We start from the raw sequence: 20,102 nt of genomic DNA, 5'->3' as shown, positions 1-20,102 counted from the left end.
TGATTTACTTGAGGACAGCGATTTATTTCGTCGAGCGAACCAGAAAACGAAATAATAATTTTCTACTCATCTCTCGGCATATCTATTTCACTTGGTGGATTTTTTTTTCTTAGCTTAACGGACAAGTACTGATATCCGCTTCTTAGGAAAAAAGTTTCGGCTGATAGCAGGAGTGATGATAGAACTACTGGAGGATTTGGATTGTGTCACGACATAGATAAAAATGACTAGTTCTGCAATATGTTCCTCTCTCATTGACAGTTAATTGGCAGTCAATTTTTTAAAGTCCCCCTCCATACTCCATTAGCGACGACTTATCCCCTCTTTTTCCCCCTATGATATGTGATCCCATCACCATCCGCATCAGCAACTAAATTGAGATGCTTTCCGTATTTTATTGGAAAAAAAAGGCAATCTCTGCCAGATTGCAATGTTGAATCTCTACACATATTTATCCGTCACACTTTAATTTAATTTAACTTTACTTCCTAGTTGAATCATCTTTCCCTTAACACCGTTATCTATTCAGTTCAGATGATAACATGGTTACTGCGGTGGTGGTACCTCTTCAATCATAATCCGGGACACTGAATTCCATCCTGTGTAAGCCTCGCCCAGTGGAAACCTAGCGCACTTGCCTACCCAGAGTTCAACCCGAACCGTGCCTTGAGGAAGATTCTCACAGAAACCTTCGAAGAAGTGAGGATGGAGGATTCCAGACGGTGAACTGCTACTCCAGAAGTTGTAAAGGACTGAGTCAATCGGCATGGGACCACTGCATTCGTTGCCGTTAAACTTAAAATACCATCTGTTGCATTTGGCATGAGAATATTCACGAATATTGCCTTGGTATGAGACTTTAAGGGTCGTATTGATGTACAACTTGTTGAAGGAGCATTCCTGGAAAAAATATATAAAAACAGAAAAATTAATTCTATTTAGAAAAACATTATCTGGTGAACATATCTCTTCGTTCGACACAAACTATTTTTTAGCACTGCAAATTTAAGAAATGTGGAAATGGAGTCGGTGAAATGGAGTCTGTTGCTGATGAAAACCGTCTTTATACATATAACTTTTAAAACATTGTATTTCCTAGGATCACCAGCTCTTCAAATCCGTCGAAATCAGGCTCAAATTTTTAACCAGGGCGGCGTTTGAAAAGAAGTCTGGGTAAATGTATATGATCATGATTAGGTGGGCAAAGGTATGAAAATACTCTAGCGAAGATAGGCTTCTAAGTCGAGAAGTTAAAGCTCTCTTCTACTACGCCATTGTCCTTCCCTCTCAGTTAAACCTTTAAACCTCAACATCAGTATGCATATTCTCCATACTATTGTCTATACATTTCTTTATGTACTGGCAAGGAGAATTTGTTTATCAATCAAGAGGTTTTCAGTTGGTGATCATTTCCTTTATTCTCATAACCTTAATGTTTGATTCAGGCATGATATTGAAAGGAGAAATTAGATGCTAGTCGCTCTCGGTGATTAAGGGGTTAAGCCGATTGGAACATTGACTAAAACGACGTACATGCAGATAATCATCAAACTCAGAGCCGAATGTTCTGATTAGTTTAATGAAGCAAAGTAGTCATCGGCCAATATATCTTACAATTCGGCTCGGTCTTGTTAAATTTCTCGACGCGATTCAACTGAAGCTAGCGGAAGCTATAACATCCTCATGGAAAACGAAACTTCAAATAAAGCAGGTTTATTTTGGATGTGAGTTTGATAACACATTTAGCCAAGAGCATATCAGCTGTTGACATCCTCTTGACATAGCACAATATTTTTATCAGAGAAGGTTTTAGAAGTATCTCAACAATTTCAACCGTAAATGCACACAGCTATTTAGAAGTCATTCCAGTATCGAAAAGTTTTATTGGAACAAATAACCTACCCCTTAGGGCAACGAGAGGAACGGGAGGGGGGGGGAGGGGGGAGTGGGGGGGGGAGGGAATGTGGGGGAATGGAAAGGGATGTTCGTAAAAATTATGAAATCAATGAATTATACAAGAGAAGGGGGTGGGGGTAGATAGAGAGGAGCTGGATGCCTTCCCACTAAGTTAAGTTATTCATTACTTCTTCTAAAAATTTGGTCGAAACTTTCTGAGAGGGGAAGTGACTCCAAGAGGGAACTTAAATGCAACTCAACGAGCTTGAAATAAATTTCAACGCTCGAATGTTTGATTATACTCGTTCAGTCAATCCTTCCAAATAGCTGCCTCATTTCCTCCGAGTTCCAAAAATAAATATCGTTAGGTATAAAGGTTATGCTTACTTACCTTTATTTTCCCGCTGTCTGTATTCGATTCTGCCCTCCACACGCACTGTTTCCAGTTGGCCAGTTGTCTTGAGTCAATGTTTGCTGCATCTCCTTTTTGTCCCTTTGTTCCACTGATCCCTCTTTCTCCTTTCAATCCTTTGGAGCCTCTAGGACCAATGTTCCCTGGGATTCCCGTACCATTACCTCCTTTCTCTCCCATCTGCCCTTTGGGACCCTCAGGGCCTCTCGGACCAATTTTCTCAGGGATCCCTGCTACTCCTTGGGCACCGCGCTTTCCGGGGCTGCCTCTCTCTCCTTTAGTGCCGTCCCTACCGGGAAAACCTGGGTTTCCCGGCATGCCTGGAACGCCGTTTGATCCAGGTATTCCAACCAATTGGCAAGACTGACATGACTGTTGAGTTAAAAATACGGTATAAAACTTTTTAGACCTTCCTTCCCGCACTTTCTCGCGAAGCTGGAAAAAGCTAAAGCTTGACGCTAACAGTAGACCTCGAGGGAAAAAAAAAGAGAGAGAGACAGAGACAGAGAGTATGTTAACAGACTATATTCGTGCTTTAGAATGCATCTTCTTCAAATTATCTAGGAACGATACTGACTTTTCTGGACTTAAAATTATCCAATGTAATATTAACGGGGATTTCGTACCCTCGTGAATCGTTTCATGTGTTTGAGAAAGCATGTTTTTGCGCGAGGTTAAAATAAACAAACTTATCGACCGGAGCGTTGAGGGAAACCTAAATTTTCTTAGATGTTTTACGAGGAAATTCATTGCAGCTTGGGGAGAGTTACGGCTGAGATCTTGGAAATTCAAGGCTTAGTGGGTGTAAGAAGGACTGCAAGGCTTGCGTCTGAAAGTTGTTCACTAGTATGTCACATTACTAATTCACCATTATCGTAACATACAACTTTTTATGAAAAACAAAATCATATTATCTGAGGATGCTTATGAATACCAATTAACAACTGACTGATACCGAACATTTCAATTAGATAGTGTAGTTAGATCCATAGAATACTTGTTTAAATAGTCTGAATGTTTTGCAGCTAACATTTTTTGGACTAACCTTGCAGCTTGATGCTGAAGCATTTCCTTGATCTCCGTTGGCGTGAGCTGCTGGGTACAGGGAAACGAAGATAATGAAGTGAGGCAAAACACCTTGCATGATCTTTTGAGTAGCGAGCCGCTAAAGCTTTGGGGATTCTCTCTCTTTCCAAGGTACTTCTGGTGCGGTCCGATGATGCTCGACAAGGGGAGGTTCTCAACCCTTATTTGAGCATTTCCTCCAACTCGTCTGTGTATATATCAGGAACATCGTTCGGTTGGTATGCACCTGGAATTGATTGACATTTCATCAGTGTCAGCGTTGTTTAAGAGATTAGCTGACGCGTGCGAAAATTTTAATCTTTCTGTATCGCCATATAAGGCTTTTTAAGTTCAAATCAGCGACAGCTGGAAGATACATGTAAACTTGCCTGTAGAGCACCAAACATCACCTGATGTTTCAAAAGGGCTAATATTCAAGCTCTCTTGAGGAGCAAAATGCTGTTGTCTCACTTCACTGATCCGGTTTTACTCGATAGTTTAAATCCAGTTTGAGAGAAAACAGTTGTTATTTGGCGTCAACTTGGACCAACTCGCTTTCGCGCATGCTTTAGTATCAGGACGCTTTTTACGAATCCTAATGCAAATCCTAGCAGTATGAAGATTCTAGTCAGCTCTGTAGTAGAGCCTCGTGGCGCGGGAAGCGAAAGCCTGGATTCCCGTTCACGTTGGATTCGTTCGTTCTTTTAATTCATTACCAAGCTCTCTTTCTTATTCTAATCATTTCCTGTTTTTTTAAGGTAACGTCGCGAGGTATGACGTCAGAACTTTTTGGCCGTATTACGGCTATCGGTCAACCCCATTGATATCCTCTCGAGAGAGCTCATCCTATCTTTGAAAGCTAAATCTTTGAAAACTGGTTTTCAGTGATCTTGTCACAGTAACCTTGTCTTGCCTGGTGTTAATCTCGTCTTAAGTTTAAGTTGTCTTGCCTGGTGTTGAGTTTGAATCCGTGGGTTAGCCCTAATCCTGACATAATATTTTCTTTGTTTTAGCACTCTTAGGCCGGCTAACTACTTTTAGACTTGGAGAAGTTTAAAATCTCCTTCTCGTGCAACTGCTGCACGAGCGCTGTGACTTATTATGAGTAGTGGCTTTCATGGCCATGATTTCAGGCGTGCATAAGCCATGTTACAGATTATCACGCTAGAGTATTTGGTAGGTCACGTAGGGTTTTTTCGATGAGAGAAAGAAAACAATATATTAAGTTCTTCAATCCTCGAACGGTTTTTATTAATATTAGGCAAATCCAAAAATGACCAGCGGGACGCGTACTCTTCCCTAATGGAGAGCGCCCAACACATCATAAACGTTTACCAGTGTTGCAATAGAATGAGTGCATAATGAGCAAAAGAATTATGAAGAGATGAGACGAAAGAATGGCTTCAGTCTGGTGCGTTGTATCGCTTAACCCTTAATGAGAAAATATAGTATTTTTGAGAACAAATAATAAGCAAAATAAAGAACGAGCAAAACAAAGAAAACATTATGTCAAAGTCTGTTCTCTGAAGGGTCTTCTTATTAATAATAATAATAATGATAATGATAAGAACAATATTAATAACAATAATAATAACAACAATAATAAAACCAATAAAGCCGACAACAGCAAGTCTATGATCCAGATATATCATGTCACTGATTATTAAAACTCTCAGTTTTCAGAACTATGCGCTCGGGAAACTGTGTTTTCAGATTTTGATAAGCTCCACAAGGCAAAAGATTCTGCAGACCCGCTCCTCTTGTTTCATTTTCTTGCCAAATGCAGACTGTTTTTGATATGTCCTGTGGTCAATATGAAGTTATTGTTTGTGATAACCGAGGGAAGTCAAGGCTTCTTTCCCACAAAGGTATCAGTTAAAACGGAGTGGTCATTCCTGTCATGATCAGCTTCATTGTGAAGATCTGTCTCACATCTGAAGTGTGAGCTTTCTTCCTTTTGAAGAAAGATATTCCCAAAAATATGAACCTGCATAATCCAGTCAAAAGCAATTGCTCAGGAAAAAACCAGTGAATAGTGATTCAAGGCGTAACAACTTTAATTTTGCTGAACAAAAGCAAATGCACTCATTTATCTGCCAGAAAATCCCAGCATATGACCATTCAATGAGAGGTTTTTCAAGCCGTTAAATTTTTCTTTTATTATTTTGCATTTTTCTTATTGCTTAACAATAGCATTTACAGGAAACAAAATGATATTGTGTAAAGTGTCCGAAGAAAGAAAAAAAAGGGAAAAAAACTGTAGTTCTGTATCTCTTCCATTTGTCACTATTAAGATCCCTCCTTTGTGGCCTCCTTCTTTTCTTCAAGAGTGGTTCTTGGACATCTACTGGGTGGCTCCTCCTTAGCATGTCTGGAGTAGGAACAACATTTGCGCTCACGGCAACTGTCCTCTGAAGCTTTTTCCTCTGTTTCTTTAGATTGATCCCCAAGATTTAATGCCTCAAGACCTTTAGCAACAGCAATATTTTCCTAAATATATTGGATAATCAAAGTTTTAATGACTATTGTACATCAGTAGGAAGAAGTCACTTTCATAGAGAGCACTTACAAGTCAAAAAGCATATCCTGTCACACCCCCCCCCATACCTTCCCCTACCCTGATGGTGGCAGAGCCAAGGGGGGGACACGGGGGGCCTATGGGCCCCCCCCCCCCCATTTTAGGTGGACCAAAAATTAATATCAGTGCTGAACTGATTTTTTTAAAATCAAAACTAACTCTCACTCTAAGAAAGGTTCTAAAAAATATCAGACAACTTTCAAGATGTAACTGGCATCAGTTGTAGCCCAAACCTTTGTTGTAAATGACAAATAGGCCATTGAGCTGTGGGTGCAGTGAATTGGAGGCTGCCAATTATGAACTATGCATTTTCATGCCTCCAGACCCCCCCTAGAAAGCTCATGGTGCCCCCCCCCTTTGATAATCTTAGATCCACCCCTGCCTAACAAACCCACACCCACATCTTATGGCTTCCCAACAGTCCTTTTGGAACCCATTAATGCCCTTAGGAGAGGGGGGAGGCATTGTGAGACTTAACTAAACCATACCAGGGATTTCATTTTCACATGACACTGCAGAGTTCATTGTGAATATGGCATGTAAGAAATTAAAACCATAGCACTGGATGTTGTTGAAGATGGTGGTAGGGGTGGAAGAGGTCATGAGAGTGTTTTAAAATCAGTATCCAGCTACTTGTACAAACAGGTAACAGAACACAAACCTCCAGTCTCAGACCAGTCAGATCTCTCTTCATGGCATAAGCATCTTCACCATCAGCATAATATTTGGGTTCAATCTCAGAAATGCTGTTTATGAAAAAAAAAAAAAAAGGAATATTTCTATAACAGTCTCATGGTGGTATGTGTGATTCAAAGCAAGAAGAAGAAAACTTAGGAAATGACCAAACTGTCTTCCTCTACTAAATATCCAAACCCACTCTACTCTGGATCAAAGAGGATTAACCCTTTAACTCCCAAGATCTCATTAGTAATTCTCCTCACTGTCTGCCATATAGTTTTTGTGATGTTAGTTTTGAGAATTTGGGATTGGATCAACCTATAATCCCCATATTGATGTTTTCTTTATTCTCATCACTTATCTGGTTGATATTGTATTGATATCGTAAGGAGAAATTCTGTCTTGGTCACTCATGGGCATTAAAAGGCTTAGAAGCCAAAAATCCACCTCCAACACTCCACCCCTCCAAAACTGATCAGCTTACTGCTTTGCTTCTCCCACATTACTATTTTACTATTAGAAATTCCACCCCTGGCTGCCTTAGCTGACGTGGGTGTAGAAACATATGGAGCCACACAAAGTGCAAGTTTTTGTTCCAGGTGTTACTCTTTTTATGAAGCTAACCTGAATCCCAGAGTCTTGTTGTAAAGATGAAGAGCTGCCCTGTTACTGTTTGAAAAATAAATGCACAGTGTGTTACATCAGTGGAGTGTGACCCTGTATTTTAGAGGAGGGTGGAACTCTTAAGTTACTTCTCATTGCAGATATTTTACATCTGCATCATTTGAAGTGATGTCAATGGTTATGTGTAGTTTGTACATGATTTGTCTTGGGGTAAGTAGCATAGACTTTTTAATTTGGCAATGCCTCTGTCCACCCAAGATTATCACAATTGTCAAAAAGTACCATCAACTCTCAAATCATAAAATTCTCAGATGTTATCATGAAATAGAGTCTGGAAAGAGTAAAGCTTGTAATTTTCACACTTTTGCAAAGGATGTTGTGTTATAGAGGCTTTAGTTTAACAAGCTAATAGGGAAACAGAAACAGACCTATTCCCATTCCAAGAAAACAGTCTTCACCCTTTATACCCTAACATCAGTAAGCACATTCTCCACACTGTTTTCTGTGCATTTTCTAAGGTGCTGACAAGGAGAATTTGTTTAACAATCAGGAGCTTCTTAAGTTAGTGATGATTTCCTTTATTCTCATGGCTTTAACATTTGATTCAGGGGTGAAATTGTATGAAGAAATTAGATGCTGGTCACTCTTAATGGTCAAAGGGTTCAGCAAAAGCATCTGAGCAACTGCCCACCAACCCCTCCCCTAACCTAATAACAGTCAATTGATAACAAGTTAGGGTTAATGTTGGGTTAGGGGAGGGGTAGGTGGGCAGTTGCCCAGATACTGATATTGATCTGATTTGTCTCACCTTTTTCTTACATGAAGTGAGACATACTGAGCATTAAAACATTCAACCATAGCACGGGATGCCTATATTCAGAACAGATTTTACATATTATTTACTACATAAATCAAAGTATTTTAGAAATCAATTCTTAGAAAATTCCATAATCACCATAATTGAATACAGAAAGTGTATCTTACCTGTTCCATGAGTTTTTGAGCCAAACCTAGTCTTCTGTGTGAACGTTTAACTGCCTGTAAAGTATAATATAATATTAGTCATTTACAAAATTGTACAAGCACTACCAAATTCTGTTTATGAGCTATGAGATCCTGTGAGGAGATTTTACTGGCCTTACACTAGGCTACCCAAATATATTTTTCAGTCCTTGATTTTATTTTCTTGCTTCTTAAATATTCTTTAACTCTTTAACTCCCAAGATCTGATTGTTAATTCTTCCCTCTAGCTGCAATATATATCCTTGTAAATTAGTTATGAGAATTTGGTGCTCGATCAAGATAGCAGCTTTTACCTGATAACTTTGAATATTCTTATAACCTGTTTGCTGAATAATGAATGGATATTATTGGGAGAAGATTCATATTAATCACTACTGGGAGTTAAAGGGTTAAGTACTGTACCACTAGTATTTAAAGAAAAGAATGGGGATACCAGTATGTAATTTCAGGGGAGAGGGGTAGAGATACCATTGAAGGGGCTTTCAGGGGAGAGGGGTGGAGATACCATTGAAGGGGCTTTCAGGGGGGTGGACAAAATTAGGCAATTAAGTGGCAGAGGCTGGTGTGCAACAAAAAAATTTCAGACATCAAGGCTCAAGAACCAAGCATCTGGGGAGAAGTAATCCCACATCATAGCATCATTGTTGATTATTAACAATTCACAAATTACAAAATTATTACCAAGGAAGTAATATGTCCATGAACAGCTTCATCAGGCTCTTCTTCCCTAAGAACAAAAATATCAAAAAAAAGAAAGAGATAATTATGGAAAAAAGGACAACTTAAGCATTTAATTATAGATTTGAAGTATGTTTTATATCTGGGACATTGTTTGAAAACTATATTCCATGTTCTTTACTGTTCAATTGCAGATCTGCTGACAGATGACACAAAAATGAGTAATGAACAATGACATGTAAGAAGAACTACATGCAAGAGTATCTCTGATGTTTTCGCCACAAACAGACATCAGCAACACACGTTTTCATAGACTCTAACTGTTCTAGACACAACAGATAATAAATAAGCATATTTTATCGGACAGTCGAGACAGTTTCATCATTATATATTTTTTTTATATATATCTCCTATAATTCACCTCCGTGATAGTGGTGATAGGTTGGGTAATTTCAGAACATAAGTGTTAAGTTTTGCACATCATTAATGCTACCTTTCAAACCATTATGTCTGATGTGTCTCAATCACTAGAAACATGTGAAGTTTTCCTTACATTTTTGCCAGTACATATCCCACAATCTTTCCTTTCTCATCCTCTGCAACATATGATAACTGAAACAGAAAATAAAATGAATATAAGAAAAAAACCATGCATGTGAAAAACCACAGAAAACACAAATGATGATCGAGGTCAGCTGTTTGCAAATTATTTTTTCTCTCACCTGAGGCCAAGACAAACCATGGTAGAAATAATATTTCATTTGATAATTTTCAGGTAAGCACAGCAAGTTACAATGCTGCATGTTCATCAGATCTTCAGGCTGAAATGCAAAAGTAACGGAAAGTTGCAGAACCTGTGCAAATTGGCAACGCTTAGGATCGGCATATCTTTACTAAACCTTAACTGGACGAGATCAAACCATGAACACACGCAGATTTACAGAAGAAATAACTAAACCTTACCGTAGCACACCTGATGTTCATTTTATATGCGTCTGAAAAGAGTAAAGGAAACTTTTTCTGAAACTAACTTCCGACACAGACTCACGGTCCAACTCGAACTCTTATGCTACGAAAAAACTAAAATTATGGCCAGTGGTCTTACAACTTACCCATAATCCTTCTAGATCTCGTGGCGCGAACAGATCGCGATGGCGGACGATTGACTTTTCATAATTCCGGTATAAATTTGTGTTTTTGTTTCAACTGATCACGATTTTTCTCAACAGATTTCTCTTAAATGGATGAAAGCGTACTGACCTCTCTCCTCCTGTTAAACCCTTCGGGTACAAACACGGGATACTGTTCGGTTCAAGATAGTCTGGATGAAGTCGAGAGAAGGGACTCACATCTTGACACAGATGTTATTTGCATTGAGGATTCCCCGATAAGTATCTCGAGCACTGTCAATGAGGAGATGTCAAATATAACTCCTTGTTCTTCTGTCCATGAAGAAGAAGATAATGCAAGCGTAGTGGAAATTTTTGTTTCCTCTAAGCCAGGAACCTCGCGGGAGTCGAAACCACCATTGTTCTTTCTTGAAGATCAAGATGACGGGGTTTCATCATCGTGTTCGATCTCAGTAAACATGGATGTTCAAGATTACTACGAGAGGATTACGAACAAAGAAGAACCTTCGACTTCTAGGAGAAAAGAAAATCGTTTAATCAAAAGAGAGCGAGATTTCACTGTCCCTTGTTTAGAGACAAGAACTTCACTTAAAGCTCGCTACGAATCTAAGTTTAAGCTGCACATGAGATTACGAAAGGCTGCTGGAATCTCTAATGCGCAGAATTTCCGGAGAAAGTTTTACAAATACAAGAAGCATTTACACAAGGAACTTGATGACTGGGAAAATTACTTAAATGAGCAGAGTGCACAGGAGGCTTACATCGCTGTTGAGAATGTAGTTGATAATGAAGGTCCACCGAAAGACTTCATATACGTGACTAATAATGTGATGCACCAAGATATGCCAAGTCATTTGTTTGACATTGATTATCTTGTTGGGTGCAGCTGTGAGCGGATATGCACAATGGAAACTTGTGACTGCCCACGAAACGGTGGAGGGGAGTTTGCTTATGACAGGAACGGAAGGGTGCGTGTGAAACCAGGCACACCTATATATGAGTGTAACCCGCGCTGTCCCTGTAGTCTGTCATGTAGAAATCGTGTGTTGCAGCGAGGCCGGACTGTTAAGGTGAGTGCTTTTCAAATTTCTTTTATGTACATTTATAATGTTGGACATGTAACCCTAGCAGTGGTTTGTTTGTCTTTTTCTTTTTATGAGCCTGGCAACCAGACTTACAGCATTCACATTATTCAATGGAATAATTTTGTCACCTGTTGGCTTGTGAAGTTTGATCCTGGTTACCAAGCTTTTCTTGTCTGTTACTACCTATGTGAGAAATTTCAGCTTTGTTAGCAAATTTATTAAGGAACAAACTTTCAATTTTTTTTCCTGTCACCATTCTCAAGTGTTCATATGAGAGATATTTTTTGCCCAGTGATCCACATCTGAGAAGCCAAAACCAGATATGTACAACACGACCAGCTCACCTTTTTAAGAATACACTGATATTTGTCCAAGGTTAAAAATGGGGAGGTGAGATCTTATGCACTGGATCAGCGCTTGTATGAGGAAGCAAGGAATGATACTTAAGAAATATACAAACCTATTAGAACCTTTGTATCTTTGACCATTGTTCACACAACTTTGATGAAAGACCATTTATGAACAGACTTATGAGGCTGGCCAGTTCCCTTGAAGCTTAAATGCCTATTGAATGCTGAGAAGATACTTAATCATGGTAATAGGACAGATTGGAGTCCAATTCAGTCTGTAATCACTAGTATGATTCCAGACAGAATTGGACCACAAAAATTCCTGTTACCAATTAATCAAAACTATGAAAAAATATAAGATAGAAACTAGACATTGTTATACGTTTCCTTAAAAAAAAAAAAAAAAAAAAAAAAAAAAAAAAAAAAAAAAAAACACTAGTTAACTCAGTAAAATGCCAGACAACTCTATTACACTGTCCATTTACAAGCATGACATGCACACTGTTCTATTAGTGCTCAAATCGGACTGGTGATAACCATTCATGTCCAAGAATTTTGTTTTAGTTTTGATTAAAGGGGATATCAGGGAGTTGTACAGCTTCGTGGTAGTTTTCTGTACTCAGATATGACCCTTTGATGGGAACTTCTATTGGAGCATGAAGGCCCAACTTTCAACCTGAGACCTCCAACACTACTGTGGGTCACCTTCAAACCTTTACACCCTAAAATCAGTATGCATATTCTCCATACTGTTCCTTATATATTTCCTAAGGTGCTGACAAAGAGAATTTGTGTAACAATCAACAGCTTTTTTTACTTGGTGATCATTTCCGTTATTCTCATGACATTAATATGTGATTCAGGGGTGATAATGTAAGGGGAAACTAGATGCTGGTCACACTTAGAGGTCAAAGGGTCAAAGAAATGAGAATTATGTCTTCCCTGGGTGCTCCAGCTTAACAGGAGTTCTGCGCTGATCACTACAATTCTGTTTAGCTGGCCTTTCAAAGTTGGACTTACTAACAGGGCGGCTGGGTTGAAGATTTAGTAAAGCTACAATATAGATATTTTGTGTTGGGTTCACAAAATTACGGTATTGATTTCAAGGTAGCTTTATTTGATTGTAATAACATTGCCTTCATTTTCCTCCACCAATTCCCATCCATGCTCCCTCAAGGAAGATTTTAGCAGCTGATCACTCTATATATTCAATAATATAATAAACCACTCATGATGATTGAAGCACACTATTGTTTGTAAAATAAAACTTTCCCTCCATTGTTGTACACAGAGAGCAAAATGTCTCTGTTTCATAAAATGTCTCTGTTTCATTTAGTATTAATAAGGTATTAGAGAAATACCTTATAAAGAAAATGAAATAAAGAAATAAAAAAATCAAATACTTTAAGTCTCTTCTGAAGTTACTATTGTTAAGATGTAAGGTTATAGGATTTGTCTGAACATAATGTAAATCCTTTGAAGACAGCTTTTTCTTGTTTTTTTTGACCCATGTTAAGTTCAACATTATCAAATATGAAATAGCGGTAAGAGCCATCACAATATAAACTTAGGGCAGAAATTGTTTGCATAAGTTACGGGGTTGAGTTGAGAACGTGTGATCTTTAGTTTTAGTTGACTTCAACTGCGTTGCCTTTGTGGTGTGGCATCCATTCAAGTCAGGTGTAGTTTCATACTGGTACAAACTATCAGGGTCTCTGCCCTCTCTGATCCTCACTTTTTTAAGGTCTGCAGCCTCTTCTTTTCCTAAGCACTGCCTGAAGACGTTGCCATGTCATCAGTGACTGTGGGGTCCAACTAACCCCATTCTGTTGAATATTGCCTGCCCACATTTTGTAGGGCTATCTCCATTGGAATTCTGCATATTTCCTCCATGTCCAGGAGAGCAGATGTGGTCTGTTTGAATGTGTGAAGTTCAGTGAGATTTTGCACTGTGGCAGAAAAGCCATTGTTGCCTTGCTTAGCTTTGGTCATCTCATGCTTTTCCTTTTTTCCATCTTTGCCCCTAGACATTGCTGACAGGTAAAGCTGTCATCCTTTCTAACAGTTTCCCTGTTCTCTTTCTTGTTGTTGGTCTTTGTCTTGGTCATGTTTTTGCTACTAGCTAGGCCAGTATCAAGATGTAATCTCAAACCATAATGTGAGAAAACTTCATCAGTGCAACATTTATCTAACCAAGCTATTAATTCTTTACACCCTAATGTCAGTATGAATATTCTCCATACTGTTCTTTGTGTATTTTGTATATCGCTGACAAGGAGAATTTGTTTATCAATCAAGAGCTTCTTTAGATGGCAATCATGTTCATTATTTTAGTGACCTCAATTTGAGATTCAGGGGTGATATCATTTGGAGAGATTAGATGTTAGTCACTTATAGGGGTCAAAGGTTTAAGGTCATTCCACCTTACCTCTTCACTCTTATTAAACTGACCTTGCCAAAGTCAAGTCTCACATGAGGATGCACTCTTTGGATTTCAGTAGCTTTCAGCATGGTCCAGTCAACAACCATAAGAGCAAAGTGGTCTTTCTCTATCTAACTCATTGCCCAAGATCTTAAGAACACAGCTGTTTGTGATACATATAGTGTTGCCTCGTTCCATCTCAGCAAGGAATGTTACAGATGGAAGCAAGCATAACAATTGCATTATCCTTTCCACAGTGGTGAAGTCTGGATTTCAAGACCAAGTGACACCATTATGTTGTATCTTTTGAGGAAGACACTTTGCTCTCACCTTTTTTCCTACCCTGGAGTACAGATGAGCACTGGAAAACCATTGGGCAGACATGATAAAGTGTTGGGCTGTAAACTTTGATTTGTTGGCATCCCATCCAATGGGGAATGGCAATACTTTGAGAGGCCTCTTGATGTAGGGAACAGGATAAGCTCTGGCAGTATGGACCACTTGGCTTGGGTGCTGATTTTTCTTTTACCTTCACCACTTTTAAAAGACATCATTAAATGCTGGATTACTTGATAACTTTCTACTTTGAAACCTAAAAGATTTAAGAATCACTTCAGGAAGCTTATCCTGCATAGGCTAATGCAGCCAAACATTACAATTTTGCAGGGGGGTTATAAGGCCTCTTGCTAAATTTTAGCCAAGCAAAAAATTTGGTCTTCTTTCCTTAAGGACCAAACTTTTGCAACTTGAAGTGCTGCTTATTCCCAGAGAGTGATACCAAGTTGCAATACTGTCTTGCCCCTCCCCACTCCCGTGAACCACTTGCCTCATTGTGACCCTCTGCTACAATACTTCTAGGATTGCACAGAAGATGTGCTTTAGTCTGAAATTTTTAATCCACCACAATCTGACCTTATGCAACTAGATGCCTGCCCCCTCTTTTGGACCACTTCCATTCATGCTTGATATTTATGGTGTTTCCTTGTGAAAGCTTTGATTCTATATAAATGGTGGAAGGAGGGAACCAAGACTGACAAAATGTCTTGAAGAAGTTGTTTACTTTAACATAAGGAAGGAATTTGGAAAATGAAATATCATGTATGTTATGGTGCTGACTATGCTGCCAGTTAGGAACTGTAGTATTGAGAACTTACCTAAAATGCTTGTATATGCCTTCCTCTCTTACTATTGCCCAGTCTAGGGCTCCAAGCCTCTACTAAGCTTCCTCGTACCAGCCCTTTTTTCTGTAATTCCCCTGTCTACAGCTTCAAGTCCCTTGAAAGAATTCCCTCTTTAAAGCCTCCATTTCTAATAGGTCCCCTCTGTATTATGCTTCAAGTTTCTGGTAAGGCCTCTCCATCCATACACCCCCGCCCTCTTAAGCCCCCCTTCTTGACAGGGCCTCCCTTATTTTTCCCTCTAGAACTGCTCCAATTTTTTTTGTCAGCTCCACCTTTGTTAGGCCTCCCTCTTTACTAAGCCCATTCTACTCTTAAATATAATTCTCCTCTAGAATTCCAAGTTTTGGTATGCTCCCTCTTTGTCCAGGTTCCCTCTTCTTTAATTCCACCCCCTTCCCCTCCTCTATCTAGAGCTCCAAATATCTAATGATAATTCTCCAGTCTAAAGTAAGATTTCTCCCAATTAGCCCCCCCCCCCTCTCTTTACTTAGGCCCCTAGAACTCTAGTACTCCTAGTGTTTGGAAATCTTGCTCTCCATTATGCCCCCTCAGTATTAAACTTCCCTGTCTAATAATTCCCTAGTCTAGGACTCCAAGTTCCTTGTAAGGTTCTCCCTATAAAGCTTGCTCACCCAATAAGCTTCCCTTCAAAAGACTTCCCCCTGTTAAGAGCAATAAGTCCTTAGTTAAGCTTTTGCTCTCAGAATCCTCCCTCTCTTCTAAGTTCCCCTCTAAGAATTCCCTGTCCAAAGCTCCCAGTACTCAGTAAACTTCCTCCCTTAAGGGCCTCCTTTTACATTACTTCTCACTTGAATAATTCCCCTTTCTAGAGCCCCATTATCCTAGCATCTCTATGTAAAACCTGTTGCTTTAGTAACATCCCCTCTCTAGTAATTTTCCTTTCTAGAGCTCTATTGTCCTTTCCATTCTATATAAAGCTGCTTGCTTTAATAAAATCCCCTCCAGTAATTCCCTTTCCTAGAACCCCATGTCCTGGCAAACTTTCAAGAGCTCCAAGTTCCTAATGTGGTTAGATGGAGCAATAGTGAGCTCTCCACTCAACCCATCAAAACTGCATAGCTGCTCTGCAAGCTGATCAGGTTGGCAATGCCCTCCACATATTCTCCTATTTTTTCCACCTCTACACCATCTACCATCTAAGGCAACAGAACATGCAAAATAAATACACTATACAACAGGGCAAAGAGATAGACAGAAAGCAGAGCAACACAATGGCTATGCTTAACAATCCAAACATTGGTTTTTTTTGTGAAAGAGGCTCATCTTTTGTAGAAATGAACTTAAAGCACAATATTTTTTTGTTGGTTGAAACAAACACTTTAAATGGTTTTGTTTCTGGGTTTTTTTATGCTCAGGCAAGGCTGTAAGAAGTGCTTTGAAAACTGCAATGTAAAATACTATAAAATAAAATGATATTGGGATAATAAATCTCGTATTTGATAGTTCAAAATATAATAATAAAAGCAGACATTTTGCTGATTTCTCTGATTTATACTAAGTAGTGGGCAAATTATTCAGGCACCTGTGTAAGATGGTGGACCATCATATAAGGTGTGTATATTGTACTGGAAAATATGGAGAGAATTGTAAGATGTTCATCACTGCCGAAGTTTAAAAGGTTTTATTTATTTTATTTAAACTGTACATTGCAAACAGGTGGCAATATTCCGAACTCCAAATGACTGTGGGTGGGGTGTGAAGACCATGGAACACATAGAGAAGAACCAGATGGTAACAGAATATGTTGGTGAGGCCATAACACAAGAGGAAGCTGAAGAACGAGGAAAAGTTTATGATAGTCGCGGGCAGACATACTTGTTTGATCTTGATTTCAATGATGGAGAATGCCTTTACACTCTTGATGCCAAAAAATATGGCAACATATCACACTTTATAAATCATTCGGTAAGTGGGAAATGTGCAGAGAGTTGCATAGGTTAACTGATCACATTTCAATTATACTATTAGTAATGTACATGAAAAAACTATGCACTTCTGATTGGCTGAAAAGAAGTGGATACTCATTTGACACATGCAAAGTTGTAACATGAGTGCAAACAACAAATACCGTGCACATGCTTTCAAAATTTGGTCTGTCTTGACTGTGCGATGTTCTTTCATGAACATTATGAACAAGTAACCACATGATTTCTCTTGCAATTTGGTGCAACAAGCACTTGTAAATTACTACAAATTTCACTTGCCCCACAGGCTCGTGCAATTTTGTTATCTTTGAAAATTTACAAGTGCTTATTAACACCAAATTACACTTGAAATCATGTTATTTCCTACATAAAAGAGGACTGCATCCTTGTGCAGGTGGCAATGTTATCCTTCAAAGCAATGACTACCAGCAACAGAACCACTCAGGGACCAGTTTAAAGGCAGTTTATGCTAATCCAGGGTTTTAAAATGAAACCTTTTTACTGGAGTCTCATGGCTTAAAGTATATTTCAGTACAGTGTACTATGGGGTGTTATCTTAGGGTAAGGCAGAACTGATGAAAATAATATAAAAACATCATATATTGGTGTATGGTGAATTTGCTTCATTGCAATATCCCCTCCTCAGTAGCTCAAGCTAAAAGAATATTTACATATATTTGTCCTCAGTGTGATCCCAATCTTGATGTCTATGCTGTCTGGGTTGACACCCTCGACCCTAACTTTCCACGCATTGCACTGTTTGCAAACCGCAATATTGAAGTTGGAGAGGAGTTGACCTTTGACTACCAGATGTCACTGGATACAGGAAGCAGTTGTTCCTCACCAAGGAAAAAGGAACACTTAAAATGCCGCTGTGGTGCAGAAAAATGTAGAACATTTTTATTTTAAAGAATTTTTCAAATTCACACACTCTTCTGTATATGCAGTTTTAAACCACCAAATAGAAAATATATGTAACTGTCACAAAAGTTAACCAATTAGGAGAGCATGGAGACATCCTGAAACAGAATTTGTAAGGTTAGATATTTTAGCTTAAACCAGTGCACCGCCTCTTTAATGTCATAGTGTTTAACACTATGATACTTGTTCAGGTTCATGTACCAATGGCATGTACACTCTAAATAACCTTTGGTGCTATGTCAATAAATTACTTATTTATTGCAACTCTTTGGTTTTATGGAGTGACTTCTTTTTTTGCACATTAATTTAGTGTCACTGCCAAGAAACCAGTCGAAATGTACCCTCCCATATTGGTATATGATATAAAGTACCCCACGCAAATCATCCGATTCAAATTGATGTTAGAATTGTTACTAGTTTTGAAGGTGCTTTGGATGAGAATGTCTGGTGTTTAAAATATTTCATTAGCTTGCATATGCTGAATTACTTTTATTGGGGATAGCTTAAACACTGTCAAAACCGTTTAAAAGACTTGTTAGATCAGCTCACTCAAAACGCTCCCCAAGCTCCTGCTTTGCGAAGACGACCATTTTGCATTGAAAAAGAGTAAGCCTTCTGGCTAACCTGGGAAACAATTTTGGCCTGACTGCCAATCACGACAAACAGCCTGCTACAGAAATGGGCATAGAGGACCTTTCCCGAGAAGCCCCTTTTTATCAATCAATAAACTTCAATTAATCCAATAATCCAATTCCACCCCCCGCCCTTCCCACTTATGCTGGAGGTTTGGACACAGCTGCTAGCAACCTACCTTTTAACGGGGCAGTTCCTGGCAGTGCCTGGGTATCACCCTTAAACTCAAACTCTGACTGTTAAGCGTATTGCACCCATTCCTTGCGCCTACATTTCTTATAGCACCCTCCAGGCACATGTTCCTTGCTCACTGACTGAGATGTGGCAGGGCTTGAGCCTGACTGCAAATCATGCAAGACGGAGGGCAATGCCTGACCTCCAGCAAAAAACCTAGTGGGCAAGTTTTTGCAAATCCTGAAAGAATCAGCTTCCTGGAGAGAAACTCTTACTTCCTGTAAGAGGTCTATTAACACTAGTGATATGATGAAGCCTCCAGCCTAAGCAGCTTACTGCACTTCACATTGATCTGGCAACGCCCTTGTTATTATAATCGGTAGATGTCTGTAACTAGTGAGGGTGAATTGATGGCCTTCTTGTCTAAGTGTCCTTTTCCATAGACCCCCCTTGGGGTCTTAGATTGAAGTTGTTGATTCCTCGAGTTCTTCCTTCACAGTTGAACCCCGCTAACTTGAACTCAGTGAACTCCAACCCTTTCCTTGACCCCACTTTTTCTCGGTAACTCGAATAAGATCGGATCAGAAAAAGGTGTTTTCCGTCTAGTCACGGGCGTGGGACGAAAAAAAATTCTGAGTTCCCATGAGAAATCGAACCCTACGACCTTCGGATTCCGTGCTCCGATGCTCTACCACTGAGCCACAGGGAATTTACGGTGAACGAGGTCTATTACGAAGTTCATGTGACACGCGTCCTGCATACTGCCATGATCAGCAATGTCTTCTTTGAATATGAAAGCGACTTTCGCAGTAATGAACACTACTTGAGCAGTAGTGAAAATAAGGCCTGAAAAAAAAATTCAGGCCCGTACGGGATTTGAACCCGTGACCTCTGCGATACCAGTATTGCAGAGGTCATGGGTTCATAGGTTCAAATCCCGTATAGGCCTGAACTTTTGTCAGGCCTTATTTTCACTACTGCTCAAGTAGTGTTCATTACTACGAAGATGGCTTTCATATTTACGTTTTTATCCGTAGTTCAAATATATGACTTTCATATATTCACAGTCGTTTAATGTCCTCTTTATTCTACGCTCGTGACAAGAAGAAAAACATCTTTCTCTATTTCTTTACCTAACACAACAAGGAAAAGAAATGAAGGCAAATGGAAACGCATATAGGAATACAATAGAAACGCGAAGGACGCGCAGGAAGCGCAGACGACACGCCAAGGGGATGCACAAGGACACGTACGGTGGCGAAAAAACAAAGCAAAGGTAACACTACTATCCGATTTTAGAAACTTA

General features: G+C 39.2%; 3 protein-coding genes across 3 annotated transcripts; 1 reads left to right on the top strand and 2 right to left on the bottom strand.

Annotated features, from left to right (window-relative positions):
- Positions 1-371: 371 nt before the first annotated feature.
- LOC113686607 (collagen triple helix repeat-containing protein 1) lies at positions 372-3,628 on the bottom strand. Its single transcript, XM_027204244.2, has 3 exons — positions 3,354-3,628; positions 2,288-2,680; positions 372-900 (listed from the first exon to the last, which is right to left on the bottom strand). Exons 1-3 carry the CDS (start codon positions 3,450-3,452, stop codon positions 547-549), a joined length of 846 nt encoding a protein of 281 aa, XP_027060045.2. The 5' UTR covers positions 3,453-3,628; the 3' UTR covers positions 372-546.
- Positions 3,629-5,505: 1,877 nt separating this feature from the next.
- On the bottom strand, positions 5,506-10,051 carry LOC113686507 (N-alpha-acetyltransferase daf-31). Its single transcript, XM_089207236.1, has 9 exons — positions 9,918-10,051; positions 9,677-9,775; positions 9,508-9,566; positions 8,958-9,003; positions 8,238-8,291; positions 8,062-8,123; positions 7,254-7,298; positions 6,613-6,697; positions 5,506-5,863 (listed from the first exon to the last, which is right to left on the bottom strand). The coding sequence occupies exons 1-9, from the start codon at positions 9,936-9,938 to the stop codon at positions 5,663-5,665; spliced, it is 672 nt and encodes a 223-aa protein (XP_089063362.1). The 5' UTR covers positions 9,939-10,051; the 3' UTR covers positions 5,506-5,662.
- Positions 10,052-10,086: 35 nt separating this feature from the next.
- On the top strand, positions 10,087-18,253 carry LOC113686615 (histone-lysine N-methyltransferase SUV39H2). The gene is made up of 3 exons (XM_027204251.2): positions 10,087-11,154; positions 16,800-17,048; positions 17,756-18,253. The coding sequence occupies exons 1-3, from the start codon at positions 10,195-10,197 to the stop codon at positions 17,975-17,977; spliced, it is 1,431 nt and encodes a 476-aa protein (XP_027060052.2). The 5' UTR covers positions 10,087-10,194; the 3' UTR covers positions 17,978-18,253.
- The last annotated feature ends 1,849 nt before the right edge of the window (positions 18,254-20,102 follow it).

The sequence above is a fragment of the Pocillopora damicornis genome, chromosome 5 (genome assembly GCF_964200805.1).
Source record: "Pocillopora damicornis chromosome 5, jaPocDami1.2, whole genome shotgun sequence".
In the NCBI taxonomy this organism is placed as follows: domain Eukaryota; kingdom Metazoa; phylum Cnidaria; class Anthozoa; order Scleractinia; family Pocilloporidae; genus Pocillopora; species Pocillopora damicornis.
This window is presented reverse-complemented; position numbering and strand designations above follow the sequence as displayed.